At 46.2% G+C, this 15,759-nt stretch overlaps 1 protein-coding gene across 4 annotated transcripts in view; it reads right to left on the minus strand.

The window, feature by feature from the left end:
* LOC142817880 (uncharacterized) overlaps nucleotides 1-15,759 on the minus strand; it is a 259,330-nt gene that overhangs the window by 132,087 nt on the left and 111,484 nt on the right. For all 4 annotated transcript variants that reach the window (XM_075895812.1, XM_075895811.1, XM_075895813.1 and 1 more), the window contains one exon: nucleotides 2,604-2,709. In XM_075895812.1, the coding sequence (XP_075751927.1) occupies nucleotides 2,604-2,709 (106 nt within the window). The remainder of the gene's footprint in view (nucleotides 1-2,603; nucleotides 2,710-15,759) is intronic.

Consider the following 15,759-nt stretch of genomic DNA (forward strand, 5'->3'; position numbering starts at 1 on the left):
CAGTGCCGCATCTTACTCGGCTGTAATGGCCTGCTAACAGACAAACAGATCTCGATTCGATTGTCCAGCGGAGCGTAGCAGCCGTGAACTACCGAATCAATAGCGTTGCTTCATCATGTGCACAAGTTCACGCCCAGCAATGTGGCGCACCGGGCAGCCGTCACAATACATAATGAGATATAGCATACGTAATATGGCACTAAACATGAGATTGTACATAAGCGTTGCCCTGTTGTATTCACCCCGTACTATTTATTTTCATTTCATCCATAAATAGGTGCTTTAACGGGAATGTACGGCTTGTTTATCGTTCGTCTTTAGAATGCAGTAAAATAGACATGAACAGAAAAAAATGTGAAATTGACATGCACTTGCCTCTGGCATTCAAAAACGAAGTTCTATTGAATCATCACATAACATATGCAGCCCTTCTTTACACCTTAATAAACCTTGACCTTAGTTCTTTTTGACAGCGCCGTTGGTGACGCGCACGGGTGCTTGTTATTGTGATAAACAATCGTGTCATTAATTTGCCTCTTTCTTCAATTAATGAAAATAATGGTTTCACTCGTCGCCACTGGTAAAAATATGATGACGAATTTCACTCGTTTACTTTACGTTTTCACAAAAAATCGCCGCACCGGTAAAGAGAGCGAGGCAGGTACACACACTTTTTTCGCTGAACTGTGAAGAAAACTGTTGGGCTGCTATTTTTTAGTTGTATTTATGCCCGCATATCCAAAGAGTTTCTCACAATTATACCTAGAGAAACATGTGGTGCTAGTGAGCTGCTAGATGCAGGGAATGACGGGATACGTGAGCTTCGAACTTGACTTGAATTTGTATACCTCAAAGATGTGTCTGGCTTTACGTTAAAGTTATTGATTTCTTACTAAATGAGCATGTATTAAGCTATTTATTTTTCGTCATTGTACAAAAACGTGCTGTATTTAACACTATAGCCTTCTAAGTTGATGTACCGTTATACGAAGCATGAGAAGTAACCAACGGCCGCTAAACTTGGAAGGCAGACGACAAAACGAGCGTTCTTTCCACCGCACGTATGTCGTCTGTTCCTTTCCTTCTCCGTTTGGTTGTGCCGTCAAGGTAAGTGGGCTTTTATTTTAGAATATAATACGCGTGAATGAGATCCACTTATAAAAGTTTGCTATATAAAAGCTTTATTTAAGCAGTCGTATTCGCTTTTGAGCCAAAGCCTGACTCAACATCAGCCAACACAAGCCTCGCAGACACATATACCGTCATTCCCAGCGCTGCAACACCGCTCCTTAAGAAATTCGCATAGATGGTGGCACCACACTTCCCTCTAGGCATTTGCGAGAAACTCTATGCGCACATCCTGTCGCAAGTGGCTGTAATCGAATAATCGACACCAATCATACACACTACAATGTTTTTCTCAGTGTGTGTTTTCACAAGTTGTCATTTTCGTACGTTTTAATAGGGTCTTCTAGCAAAGACTGGTGAATGTTGTAGGGGTCGTAAATGGAATAGAAATAATGAAGCTATGGGCTTTTTTTTTTCACCTTTACTTTCCATGACCGCTTATGAATATATGTTATCACCACCACACTTTTTTTCTCTATTCGAACCTGTTCACACTTCCTTTCACTGAATCTGCTTCAGCTATTTTTGTGACACCACGACGATGAGAGAAACAGAATAAGAATAACATTGGTGTCACACGATGCACTGTTGATCGCCATTAAGCCTATCTAAAACCGAATATCGCACCAATGATAGGCACGCTTCTTCTTCTAGCGTAAAGGGCTAATCGTGATAAAGAGATACGATCCGAATCAGGCCCGATCATAATCAAAAGCGTGTGTATGACCGCGGTATAAAAGAGAGACAGAGATTTTAACAAGAGCTGAGCTCAGAAGGCTACACTGCACTGGGCAAGGGGTAAGGAAAATTAGAGAGGAGAGAAACGTCAATGCTTCAGCCGACGTAGTAATTTGCCACTTGATGTCACAGGCTGTGAATTAGTCCAGTATTATTAAAAAAAAAACTGTGCTTTTGTTGCCATTTGGAAATGTGATGGGCAGCCCCGTGGTCACAGTATATTCGCGATGGTAAAAAAACGCTTACGTCCAGGTATTCAACAGCAATACGATAGCGAAACCTCTCGTGCAAATAAGTCGGGCAAAACCACAAGAAATGCACAATAGTTTCACTGAAGTCCCAGTTGTTGCACTCGGTGCTGTATGCTATCTCGATCTAAAATGAGTCGGTGTTGTTGAACAGTGTACCCAGGCACAGAAGGGTGCAGTACAGTATCTTCAGGCTCTATGCCACTAAAACGTCCCGCTTCAGCACTGCCAAGTGATTGCAGCAACTACCACAAGGACCTCGCCCATGAAGCTGCCTCAAAAGCACGCAATGAGGCGAGCCTTGGTAGAATATCTTTATCATCTATTGACCTGCCTGCAGAGACGGCAGTTCACATATCATTGATTGCATTCCCTAGACCCATCTACACGGCTCCGATAAAATCATGTGGCTGAGTAGTCCTAGTGCACAAAGAAATGTAGTCCACAGTTGTACGTCTACAGAAGTATGTAAACTTCCGCTGTTCTTACAGGTTTATGACGTTTTGAGGAATGGTTGGTGGTAGGGAACGCAGCCCGGTGTTCTCGCAAAAGAAGCTGTTGTTTTTGGAGCAGCGGCATCCAGGATAGATCCAATCTGAAATAGAAAAACAAAAGTATTTTAAATGATCAAAGAAAAAAGAAAGGTATCAAACCAATGTTTCTCAGTTGTGTGCTTAGTCATGGAGCTTAGACAATAAAGTTGGCCGCAAACTTGCTCTTTGGGATAATGAAACTTGTACTAGAGATTTTGCTTGATTTTACGATACTTCGCGAGACCAGCATTGGCGTCAATAGATAAAAAAATGTGATTAGAAAACCACCAGGCCTGCGCGGGACGCGCAGCACAGTCATAGTGAAAGCTACAAGAGCGGCCTTTCTATAGAGACTTTTTTAAACAATTTTCCGGCAAACAGTACAAATGCCATCAAAATAGTTTTTTCTGCAGTGGGCAAGCGTCCACTATTCGATTGTTTTTCATTTCTGGAAAATCTTGGTGCCTGCTACAACCTCCTAAGGCATGATATGCGCTTTAATTGCTGATGCTTATATGCGCTTTGTAGATGCTTTGACCTGAAACCTTCATAGGGTCAGTTTGCATCGGTGTTTCAAGCAACGATGCTTCAAGCGTTTTTTGAACAACTTAAGTTTCAGCCGGGCTGATATTCGGAGTTCATGAAGTTCACTGCTCAAGCATTTTTTTAGAACACAGTGTTGTATGAAATTCGTTTCGTAATGCCTATAATACATGTGTCGGAGTGGCCTTCAAAGTTTTTGTACGTTATGTATATACGCAAACCTCATTTGTAATAAATACTATGTAACAGAGAAAAAAAATTTTGGCGTATCTCAGAGGCGCAATACTGGACTGCCACGCAGAGGGCCCTGGTTTGATTCCCAATCTATTTTAGCTTTTTTTATTTACATAGTTTTTTTATATTTCGCGCGATTGTGGTTCTTGTTATCGATAGAAGCTAGAGACATTTGCGGTCCAAGAATGAGCCCTTGTGATCTCATGACAGCTTTCACTGAAACAAAGTCCGTCAAATTCATGTGATACTCAAGTGGATGTATGTATGCGGTCGGCGTACCAAAAGCTACATGACTTCATTCGAAGATGAGATAAATGAAGTCACCCTACGAATTCACGATGACGTCAAAGACGTCCCGATTCCAAGCCACCATAGTGACTTAATTATAACGTCACAATGAAGTCAGAACATGACGTCTCATGATAGTGTCATTGTATGACTTCAATGATCAGTTAAACTCAAAGGAGGCTTGTTACGAAGGCTGTGAACAGGCATGCGAACTGCAGAAACCTCGTGATTCTTTCAGTTTTGGAAGCTGTGCTAAATCCCATTGCCTCATGAAACTCTCTGAGGTGCGGTTTAGAATATGGCCAAGTAATACATGCACTCAGGAGTAAAATCAGAGAAAAAAGGCAGCTTTCACTTTTTTCTCGTCTTGAAGGTTGCATAAAGGACACTGTGAGAATTCCCGATCAAAATATTTCCATGCCGAAGTCCACCAGTACTTCATTGACGTGTTTTCGTCACAAAAATGACGTTATAGAATGCATGTTCTGGTTTCAAAAAAGAACTTGAAGAAAAACGTTACATTGACGGTAGTCAAACTCACAACCTCTTGGCCATCTACAACAATTGCCAGGCATGCTATTCATAGCGCCGCGATCATGTGGGACGTCGCAGTTGAGGAAGTACGAATTCTAAGATAAAAGCGTAACAAACACTGATTCGAAAAAAAAAAGCAGCAGCTTGATGCTGCTTTTGCTTGCTGTCGGTCAGCTGCCAACTCCCAATAAGATCACCTGTATACGTGTTGCCAACAGCCAAAAAAAGAGTTTGTCACACTTTCCTTTTTTTTTTCAAGAAACGTATATTGTTTATCGTTTATTGTATATAGGGAGAGGTTGGTGCCAATGTGTGCCGCCGGCTACTCCTCTTCTTTGGCACGAAAGTCGACATCGCATATTTTGTAGCAAACACACGGCTATATAATGTACATAGCACAACACTTACACAATGAGTCCACGTTTTTCAATACTGAGATGTGTCCACACCTCACAGAAATGTGTCCACAGCCCATATAAATGTGTAAATCTTGTGAAAACACAAATAGTCATGCCAATTCAGGTGTCCAAAAAAATAACAGGATATCGATGGAGTGAACGATGATGAGTGGGGTGAAGCATCCGTCAGCCCGTTCATGCTTCCGTCCGTCTATTCTTTCTTGCTCCCGTCTGTCGGCGCGACCATCCATGGGACCATCCATGCATCGATCCGTCCATCCATGCGTCCGTCCATGAGTCAGTCTGTCCATTCATTCGTGCGTCCATCCGTCCGTACTTCCTCACATCCATCCAACCGCCCTTCCGTCTGCTAGTCTGTCTGCCCGTGTGTCCGTGCTTCCGTCCTTGCGTTCATGTGGTGAACCCTCCAAGTACCACAATCTCCCATATCACATCCCCTGTGGCTACCTACTATTACCAGTATACATACAGCGGAGGATGTACAAACTCACGACATAAGGAGCTTCGCCCCTAAAAAATGAAAGCTTGATAAAATGTCAAAGATGATCTCGTCTCTTAAGTACTGAGCTGTTTTCAGAAAGGTTTTCACAAGAACATCATACTGGAAACACCAAAATATTTTTATGAAACATACCGGCTAACAATAACGATAACATATTTTGTTCTTTTTTTCTTTTAATACTTTCGAGATATTTCTTATCCTTTTAGAAAGCGAACATGTGCACGTGCTGTAGTGGCTCGTAGGTTTCTTTTTAGCCATGAATCCAAAATTTTTGCAATTGATTGAGGTCACTTATTCAAAGAATATGGTTTTGTGAAGGTTTCTTTTGAGGCCCGTCATAATTTTTACAATTTAGAAGAATGTGCTTCACGTCTTCTTGTGCTTCTTCACATAAGATGGTAGGACTACCAGCTTTCTTTAATCTATACAGGAAGGCCTTCTCACACTCGCCTTATGGCTATTAACGATGCCCACTGAGGCTTCCACGTTTAAGTACACATATGTACCATATAAAATGGACCAAGGAGTGACCGCCAGCGTAGCTCGGTGGTAGAGGATGAGACGCTTGATTCGAGAGTCGCAGCTTTGATCCTTGCTAATAACAATTTACCTTTCGTCTACTTTTTTGTTCTCATTTACATTGCAATTACTTCAAATAACATCCCATGCATTTTTCTCATGTTGTAATGATAATTGTGTGTAACAATTACAACGAGCCATTAGACGGACACTAATGTGAGACGATGGATTGGTTTAGGTTGATAGTGTTTTGAGAACTGTAACGTCGTTAATCTTACCGTTTTAAGATCACTATTCGAGCAAGAAATGAAAGTCAAAGTACCGTTTTTTAAGTTCACGCCAAAATCCAGCTTCGTGACGCCGCAAATTCAAAACTTTACTTGTACTTAGGTGACACTCGCTTGGCGAAATTTCACGAAAGTTGGTATGTTAAGTCCCTAGCCCATATTAACAGACAGGTTGCATTTTTAACGAATTACAAGCTAAGTATGCTTTAGTAAACAACGCCTAAGCTCATGGTGTCATGGCACTTGTTGCAGAAATTTAAAAGTGGCGCCGTCACCCACATTTCCTTTTTGTGCGTTTTATCGCTTGGTAATCGTGATCTCTTGGCGAGCGCGGAATTTTGGAATATTGAAATAGCTTTTGCTATTAACAGGAAAATCTTTTGCTTGTTCAGTGTCCCTTCAATCACACTTTGGTTCATTCATAACGAGGATCTCGTTCTGGCAGACTTTGTGCCCTTTCGTATATAGTGTGCGAGGGATCATTAGTCAGCTCCCACCTCGTAATAAGATAATGCTCCACGTGACACCAACAGCCAGGAAAAGAATGTTCCACTCTCGGAGTCATGGCTACTAGCGGCGCCGACTAATACTCCCAGGTTTAAAATGCGAATATATACCTTTGAAGTTAACGTAGGTATAACCCCACTGTCGCTCACTTCACGGAGCATCGGCCACGTTCTTCGACGAGGAAGAAACAAGAAGAGAAAAGGCAGGGAGCTTAACCAGATTAGCGTCCAGTTTGCTACCCTACACCTTGGATAGGAGGACGGCGATTAAAGAGAGAAAGCGAAAAGAGAAAGAGAGCACTGCACGCACAAAGATGTACAGTCAGTCAGTCACTGAGACCGGAAACTTTTCTGGTGAACTTTACTTCAGCATTCATACATGCGACAGGGAAATTGCGACATTAGAGAGGGTCATGGGCGATCCGTGAGGACTAGTGAAGCGCTGAAAACACTAAATTGACAAACTCCAGCAGTGTCAGGGCGGTTTGGGCTGACGAAGTATTCAGCTTTTTCAAAAGCATAAATATGTTCTTTATGAGATATCGTAGTGTCACAGGTGTGGCATGGTCTTTTTCAGGCATTGCATGAATACCCAGCGCTGTCGTTGACTCGGTCAATGTCGGCTCAGTGAGCTACGACCGTTTCATTTGATGTGGATTGCACTGTGGCTTTGACTGCGGTTGTGGTTCTGGCTATGTTTGTGGCTCTGGCTGCAGCTTTGGTAATGCCGGCCAATTATCGGTGTCCATGCGCTTTGGTGTGGTCCTGTCTTCAGAAATTGACGCGGACACGTATGGTGCAGGAAGCAAAGGAGGTCGTGTCACCTGTGAAATACGTGTCGCAGAGTCCCTTGAACCACTGCGTTGTACGGAGCACCGCATTTTGACGAGAGCAACAGCTTTCCGACAAGATGACCAGTCTCGCACCATGCGCTAAAGAATGTCCTTTTAATTCTGTATCTTGGGGCAGTCATTTGACGAAGTGTCGTGGGACCCGAGGCAATTGCAGCACTTGAGTACCGTGTCGGTGCAGGAGTGTGTAGCCTGGGGTTCAGCGCAGCGCGAGCAAATTGTTGGACTCTGACGCACGGCGCTCACGTTTCCAAACCTCAAACACTTGCGGCGTCAAAGTGGCCTTGGAATGAATGGTCGTACAGGATGCCGAAAGTGGCCCACCTTGACATGCGAGCGCAGAGATCTCAGGGACTCTCCAGCAACAGTTAACTTTTCGTACACTTTTTTTCCTTCAGATTTGCATTACAATTACTTCTAATAACATCACCTATACATATCTTGGCATCAGGTTTTCTGTTTGGTTTCAGTAACAAAATGTTTTACTTTCGTGTTACACCAATTCTTACGGAGGAGGGATCAGCCATATTTCGATTGCGAGAGAGAGAGAAAGGAATAAAAAGAAGAGACAGGGAGATTAATCTAGACGAACTGGTTTGCTACCCTGTACGGGGTGGGGAAAAGGGTCGGAAAGAGGATAGATATAGAGAGATTGTAATCTACGAGAAAGGCATGGCCTTATTAAGAACACCACCTTCCTTGAAAGACACATTACCATCTTCGTAATCCTAATGAACACCAAATTCTTGCGAACATAAACGGCAAATTGAATATGATTATTCACTAGCATTGCTTGCGCGAATAGCTAAATCTTTGCGCCCTTACGGCGTTTACCTCTTACTGCGTAGGCTCAGTGACTCGCAGTGCCATCGGTCGCAAAGCTCTAGAGAACTTCTGTGAACATCCGAGTCGAGATCTGCGCGGGCCTATTCGACAAAAACAACTTATTCATTCAGTGCATCCTTTTAGGCAGCACTAACAGGCACGGGCCGCAACTATATTGTTAAAAACATGGCACCCGTGAAAAGTCCGACAGCTGCCGCTTCTTGAATATTTATGAGTGCCGCAAGAACTCGGCGAGACGCGTTGGATTCGCGCGGACAAAGTGATGCTCCATTTTTGCTGTTGTCACGACAGAACCTAGCAACACAGCGCGTTTAACGCTCACTGGTCGATTTTTCTTGCGCAACTCTTGACAGTGACACGGCCGATCAATAAAATCAAGCAGCCGTGACAGTTCCTTGAATATGTGAGCACTGCGCCAAGCTTGGCGATTGTTAAGAACTGGTGGATTATTTCAATCAATATTTGCCACCTCACTCCCCCAACAGACAGGAGCCTGTTCTTGGGCGTCTCATGTGCAAGTGATGTTACTTAACGATGGTGCTGATCACTACAGACTTCACGGCAAAAGGCAGAGGTGGGGTCGAACGAGCCTTATCAGAAAGACGTGGTGCGCAGACACATATGTGCACGCAGAAAAACTGACACACACACACACACATGCACACACACACACACACACACACACATATATATATATATATATATATATATATATATATATATATATATATATATATATATATATATATATATATATATATATTGTAGCATTGATATTTGGCACAGGCCGGAACGCCAGCTGAAGAAGAGAAGGAAGAGTGTTGTTGCTGCTCGCGCTCGCTCCGCTTGACAGCTGGTCGGTTCTACCGCTACGTTTTCCACAAAGTAAACGTCTCTTCTGCTCACCACTAAAGGTGTACTATCAAGTGGTGGAGAGTGCTGGGTACCTTTTTCCATCCTGGAACTCCGCAACCGAACTCTACCTTCGCCATCAACAATGTCCATCGACGCTGCACAGCAGACGGCTCCTACATCTCCACCTGTCCACTGTCCCGGCGTCCCGAGAGAGCGAGATCCAGACATCTTCAACGGCACCGATGAGCAGGACGTCGAGGACTGGCTCTCTTCGTTCGAACGAGTAAGCGTCAACAACAGGTGGGACGAAAACGACAAACTGGGCCGCGTCCACTTTTACCTCAGAGGAGTAGCAGAGCTCTGGCTCAACAACCACGAAGCCGAGCTTACCGACTGGGCCACTTTCAAGACCACCTTCGCGGACGTGTTTGGCCGACCGACAGTGCGCAAGCTCCGTGCAGAACAGCGCTTGCGGGATCGCGCCCAACTGTCGGGAGAGGGTTTCACGTCCTACATTGAGGACGTCGTAGGCCTCTGCCGTCGCTTTGATCCTGACATGTCGGAAACCGCCAAGGTAAAACACATTATGAAGGGCATCGAGGACGATGCCTTCCACATGCTGGTGGCTAAAGACCCGCAAACAGTTTCGGAAGTCATCCAACACTGCCAAAGTTTCGATGAGTTGCGAAAACAGCGCATTTCAACGCGACGGCCTACTTTCGACATGACCAGCACGCCAGCATTGACCGTTGGTGCAATATCTCCAGAACAGACTGTATTGACCCCGCAAATCCAGCAATTTATCCGAGAGGAAGTGGCACGCCAGTTGTCCCTTGCCCCCTTGCTTCCCAGCAATACGCATGGGCTGACCTCGTCACTGCGCCAAACCATCGAAGAGCAAGTCTGCGAGGCACTTCCCCCCCACGTACCAGCCACCACCTGTGTCCGCTCCCCTGACTTACGCTGACGTCGCGCGAAGGCAGGTACATGCGCCGTCAAACGTCGTCGACCCTGCCCACCAAGCGAACGCCTTCTACGCAACACACGTACCGGCAGGCTCGCATGTTCCCATTTACCGCCGTCCTTCAACGCTTCCCAACAACCCTTGGCGTACATCGGATAACAGACCTATCTGTTATTACTGTCGTCAGCCTGGCCATGTTGAGCGGTTCTGTCGCCGGCGCGTCCCTCACTCAGGCATTATTGATGGCACCTACGGCTACGCCCCCACAGAACCACCACAGACGCTGCCGTTCCATGCAGCTTCGGACACTTCTCCGCCGAGCCGCCGCGCCTTCAACCCACGCCGATCGCCTTCCCCGCGCCGACGTTCGCCTTCACCAATGCTTCGGCGTGCACCACCTGCCCAAACGGAAAACTGACCATCGCAGTTCCGGAGGCAAGAACTGCGCCACCGTCGAACTCCACAAGGCCTCGTTCTCTACCGAATAATGAAATAACTGTCTTGATTGAAGGTATCCCCGTTCAAGCATTAATAGATACCGGAGCTGCCGTGTCTGTATTGAGTGAAGCATTGTGTCGCAAGTTAAGAAAAGTTACGATTCCGCTTTCTGGTCTCTCCCTTCGTACGGCAACAGCGCATCACGTGAACCCTTCTATGACGTGCACGGCTCGGTTAATCATCCAGGGCGTTCTGTACGTGGTTGAATTTATCGTGTTTCCGCACTGCTCACACGACGTCATATTAGGCTGGGACTTCCTTTCCACACATCATGCCGTTGTTGATTGTGCCCGGGCCGAACTAGAATTGTCATCGCTCTCCGACGACGATTATAATAAGCCTTCTATTTCTCGTGTTGTCGTCGCCGCGGAGACTGATATTCCACCTATGTCTTCTGTTATTGTGCCGATCTCGTGCGACCATGCCGCTTTTTCGCACGTCATGTTCACGCCGTCAGAAGACTTCACTTCTCGAAAAAACGTTCTTCTGCCTTTTGCTCTTCTGACGGTCGAAGCCACTTGCGCAAACATTTATGCCACGAATCTCCTTTCTGTACCAGTCACCCTATTCCGTGGCGAATGCATCGGCCGCCTTGAGGACATCGATTGTGTTTGCACCAGTCAACTGCCCTATCAAGCAAAAAGCCTTGAGATCGCCAGTGTTACTTCCGCTCTCACATCCGCCACCTCTTCCCTCGACGTCTTCCTTCCATCGATTGATCCTGACCTTCCTGTTGACCAACGAACTCAACTCTTGACACTTCTCGACCACTTCCGCTCATCGTTCGACTTCAAACAAACCAGTCTGGGCCGAACATCTGCAATTGTCCATCGTATTGACACTGGCACCCACGCACCATTGCGTCAGCGTCCATACCGGGTCTCCCACGCCGAACGCCAAGTTATAGACGATCAAGTGTCTGATATGCTCAATCGTGGCGTTATACAGCCGTCTAACAGTCCGTGGGCCTCCCCGGTGGTACTGGTCAAAAAGAAGGACGGGGGCATCCGATTCTGTGTGGATTACAGGCGCCTTAACAAGATCACGCGCAAAGATGTTTATCCGCTCCCCAGAATTGACGACGCTCTCGACTGTTTGCAAGGTGCAGAATTCTTTTCTTCGCTGGATCTTCGATCGGGATACTGGCAGGTACCCATGGATGAAGCTGACCGCGCCAAGACTGCGTTTGTAACTCCGGACGGCTTGTACGAGTTTAACGTGATGCCGTTCGGCCTTTGTAACGCCCCAGCCACCTTCGAGCGTCTGATGGACAACATACTTCGAGGCCTTAAATGGCAGACGTGTCTTTGCTATTTGGACGACGTCGTCGTTTTTTCAAAAGACTTCGATACCCATCTTCTGCGCCTCGCAAGTGTCCTGCATTGCCTTACACATGCTGGGCTCCAACTAAATTTGAAAAAGTGCCATTTTGCCGCCCGGAAGCTCACCATCTTAGGGCATGTTGTCAGCAAGGACGGCGTTCTACCTGATCCTGGAAAACTCCGTGCTGTCGCCCAGTTTCCGAAGCCATCGACACTTAAGGAACTCCGGAGCTTTATCGGCTTATGTTCATACTTTCGCCGATTTGTCCGTAATTTTGCATCTGTCATGGCCCCTTTAACACGGCTACTTTCTGACACCGAGGGCATTTCGGCGTGGTCTTCCAATTGCGATAAGGCATTCGCGAAACTACGTCAATTGCTGACATCTCCACCGATTCTCCGTCACTTTGATCCTGATGCCCCTACAGAAATACACACCGACGCAAGTGGAGTCGGACTTGGCGCTATTCTTGCTCAACGCAAGTCTGGATACGACGAGTACGTCGTTTCTTATGCCAGTCGCACTCTTACTAGGGCTGAACAGAATTATTCAGTCACAGAAAAAGAATGTCTAGCCATCGTCTGGGCAATCACAAAATTTCGACCCTACGTCTATGGCCGTCCATTTGACGTCGTGACTGATCACCACGCCCTCTGCTGGTTATCGTCACTAAAAGACCCATCTGGCCGTCTCGCTCGTTGGGCGTTACGCCTCCAAGACTATGATATCCGTGTCGTCTACAGGTCAGGCCGCAAACATTCAGATGCCGACGCTCTCTCCCGCTCTCCACTTCCCCATGAACACGGAAGTACTTCTGTATCCAGCCTCGATGCTGTGGCACTTTCGTACGCGGACATGCCCTATGAACAGCGCCAAGACGCTTGGATAGCCTCTATGATAGAGTTACTGTCTCAGCCGTCCCAAGTTACGCCCAATCGTTCACTGCAGCGCACAGCTCGACACTTTACCATCCGCGATGGACTCCTGTACCGTCGCAACTACCTTTCTGACGGCCGCAAGTGGTTGCTTGTGATTCCTCGCCACCTACGTGCCGACATTTGCGACTCTTTTCACGCGGATCCTCAATGCGGCCACGCCGGTGTGATAAAAACGTATGCACGTCTCCGGCTGCGGTACTATTGGCGCGGAATGTACCGCTTTGTCCGACAGTACGTGCGTTCGTGCTCCAAATGTCAACGCCGAAAAAGCCCACCACACATAGCCAATGGACAACTGCAGCCGTTGCCTTGCCCCTCCCGCCCTTTCGACCGCATCGGAATTGACTTGTACGGTCCCCTTCCCTATACGCCTAACGGGAACCGCTGGGTGATTGTCGCCATTGATCACTTGACACGCTATGCTGAAACTGCTGCGCTGCCAGAGGCCACATCACGTGAAGTTGGCTTATTTATCCTTCACAATCTCATTCTACGCCATGGCGCGCCTCGTGAGCTACTCAGTGACCGCGGCCGTACGTTCCTCTCCGAAGCGGTACAAGCCCTTCTTCGCGAATGCAACGTTGTGCATCGGACAACCAGCGCATACCATCCGCAAACGAATGGAATGACCGAACGGTTTAACCGCTCACTGGGCGACATGCTATCCATGTACGTGTCCGCTGATCACACCAACTGGGACCGCATACTGCCCTTTGTAACTTACGCTTACAACAGCGCCACTCAGTCTACGACAGGATTCTCTCCGTTCTTCCTCCTTTACGGGCGCGAACCTTCCTCATTCATGGACACCATTCTCTTGTATCATCCAGACGCTTCGGAATCCACAACTCTATCTGAAGTCGCCACCTATGCAGAAGAATGCAGGCAACTCGCGCGTTCCTTAACCGCCCAAGATCAAGCGTACCAGAAGAACCGTCACGACGAAAACCTGTCTTCGCAGTCATACTCGCCTGGCGCCTTGGTATGGCTTCGGGTTCCCTCATCTGTTCCTGGTCTTTCCACCAAGCTACTGCCGAAGTACGAAGGCCCCTACCGAGTCCTACGTCAGGCCTCACCGGTTAACTATATTGTTGAGCCGGTTCAACCATCAACAGACCGACGGCATCGAGGCCGCGAGACTGTTCACGTAGATCGATTGAAGCCGCACTACGACCCACCCGTCGTACCCGTTCCATAGGTCGCCAGGATGGCTCCTTTTCTGAGGGGGGAGTGATTTGTAGCATTGATATTTGGCACAGGCCGGAACGCCAGCTGAAGAAGAGAAGGAAGAGTGTTGTTGCTGCTCGCGCTCGCTCCGCTTGACAGCTGGTCGGTTCTACCGCTACGTTTTCCACAAAGTAAACGTCTCTTCTGCTCACCACTAAAGGTGTACTATCAAGATATATATATATATATATATATATATATATATATATGAGATCTAACAGACAGTAATGCCCAGGAATGTACCGGGGAAGTTATTATAACCAATGGAATGTTAATAAGAAGAAATAAAAGTGGGTGAAAAAATAACCAGCCGTGAGCAGGAATCGAACCGACGACCTTCGAATAACGTGTTCAATGCTCTAACCACTGAGCTACCACAGCGGCCTTCCCTCCATCCACTTTTGTTTGTTTTTTATATGTGAATTTAGAAGAGGGGGTGTCAGTCAGCGCCATCTATAGGCCAAGCGACGAGTGTGAAAACACTCTTTTATGCGCATGTTTGGCGTCACGTAGCACGTGAACTTATTACGAGCGGGCAGCTGATTAATAGCCCCTCGTATACAACCTAATGACACCAAGTCTGCCATATTGTGTCAGAACACGGAAAAACGAGCCCTTAGGTATACACTTCTTTCCCTTATTTCATTAAACGAGGGTCTCGTACTGGCAGACTTGGTGTCATTAGGTTGTATACGAGGGACTATTAATCAGCTGCCCGCTCGTAATAAGTTCACGTGCTACGTGACGCCAAACATGCGCATAAAAGAGTGTTTTCACACTCGTCGCTTGGCCTATAGATGGCGCTGACTGACATTCCTACTTCTAAATTCACATATAAAAAACACAAAAAAGTGGATGGAGGGAAGGCCGCTGTGGTAGCTCAGTGGTTAGAGCATTGAACGCGTTATTCAAAGGTCGTAGGTTCCATTCCTGCTCACGGCTAATTATTTTTTCACCCACTTTTCTTTCGTCTTATTAACATTCTATTGGTTATAATAACTTCCCCTGTACGTTCCTGGGCATTACTACATTACTGTCTGTTAGATCTCATTAATATTGTGTCAAAACACGGAAAAATGAGCCCTTAGGTATACGCTTCTTTCCCTTATATATATATATATATATATATATATATATATATATATATATATATATATATATATATATATATATATATATATATATATATATATAGAGAGAGAGAGAGAGAGAGAGAGAGAGAGAGAGAGAGAGAGAGAGAGAGAGAGGTAAATTTCTCACAATTAGTTTCCGTATTCTGAGAAATCAGATCTGTGATTACGTCGAATGCATGGCACGTAAAGCCCGCTGATCATTCAGGAGCAGCTCCACAATGAAAAATTGAAGCAAGAGGTGCTACAGAACGACCGCTGGAATTTAGGACTATTGCTTACACATTATTCGCAATTCTAATGCTCTATGTTCGTAAAAGTCAAACGCGTTCAACGTAAGTTAATAATACCTTGGGTTATACGTCCCGAAACCACGCAATGCTTATGAGAGATGCTGTAGTGGAGCGCTCGGAAACTTTTGACCGTCTGGTAATCTTTAACTGTCCTTGACATCGTACAACACACAGGCCTCTACTGTTTCACCTCCATCTAATAATGGTGTCACACGGGCACTTTTAATCGCGATCAGGGTGATCCGGATGAGTTCTCTTGATGGCGATCAACTTCATGACCGCTGCTACACGGCCCAAGCTAATCCGCTTCGAGCTTGCATCAGATGAAATGCTCCAGGCGGCATTTGCGTGCCGT

The sequence above is a fragment of the Rhipicephalus microplus genome, chromosome 5 (genome assembly GCF_043290135.1).
Source record: "Rhipicephalus microplus isolate Deutch F79 chromosome 5, USDA_Rmic, whole genome shotgun sequence".
Taxonomy (NCBI): Eukaryota; Metazoa; Arthropoda; class Arachnida; order Ixodida; family Ixodidae; genus Rhipicephalus; species Rhipicephalus microplus.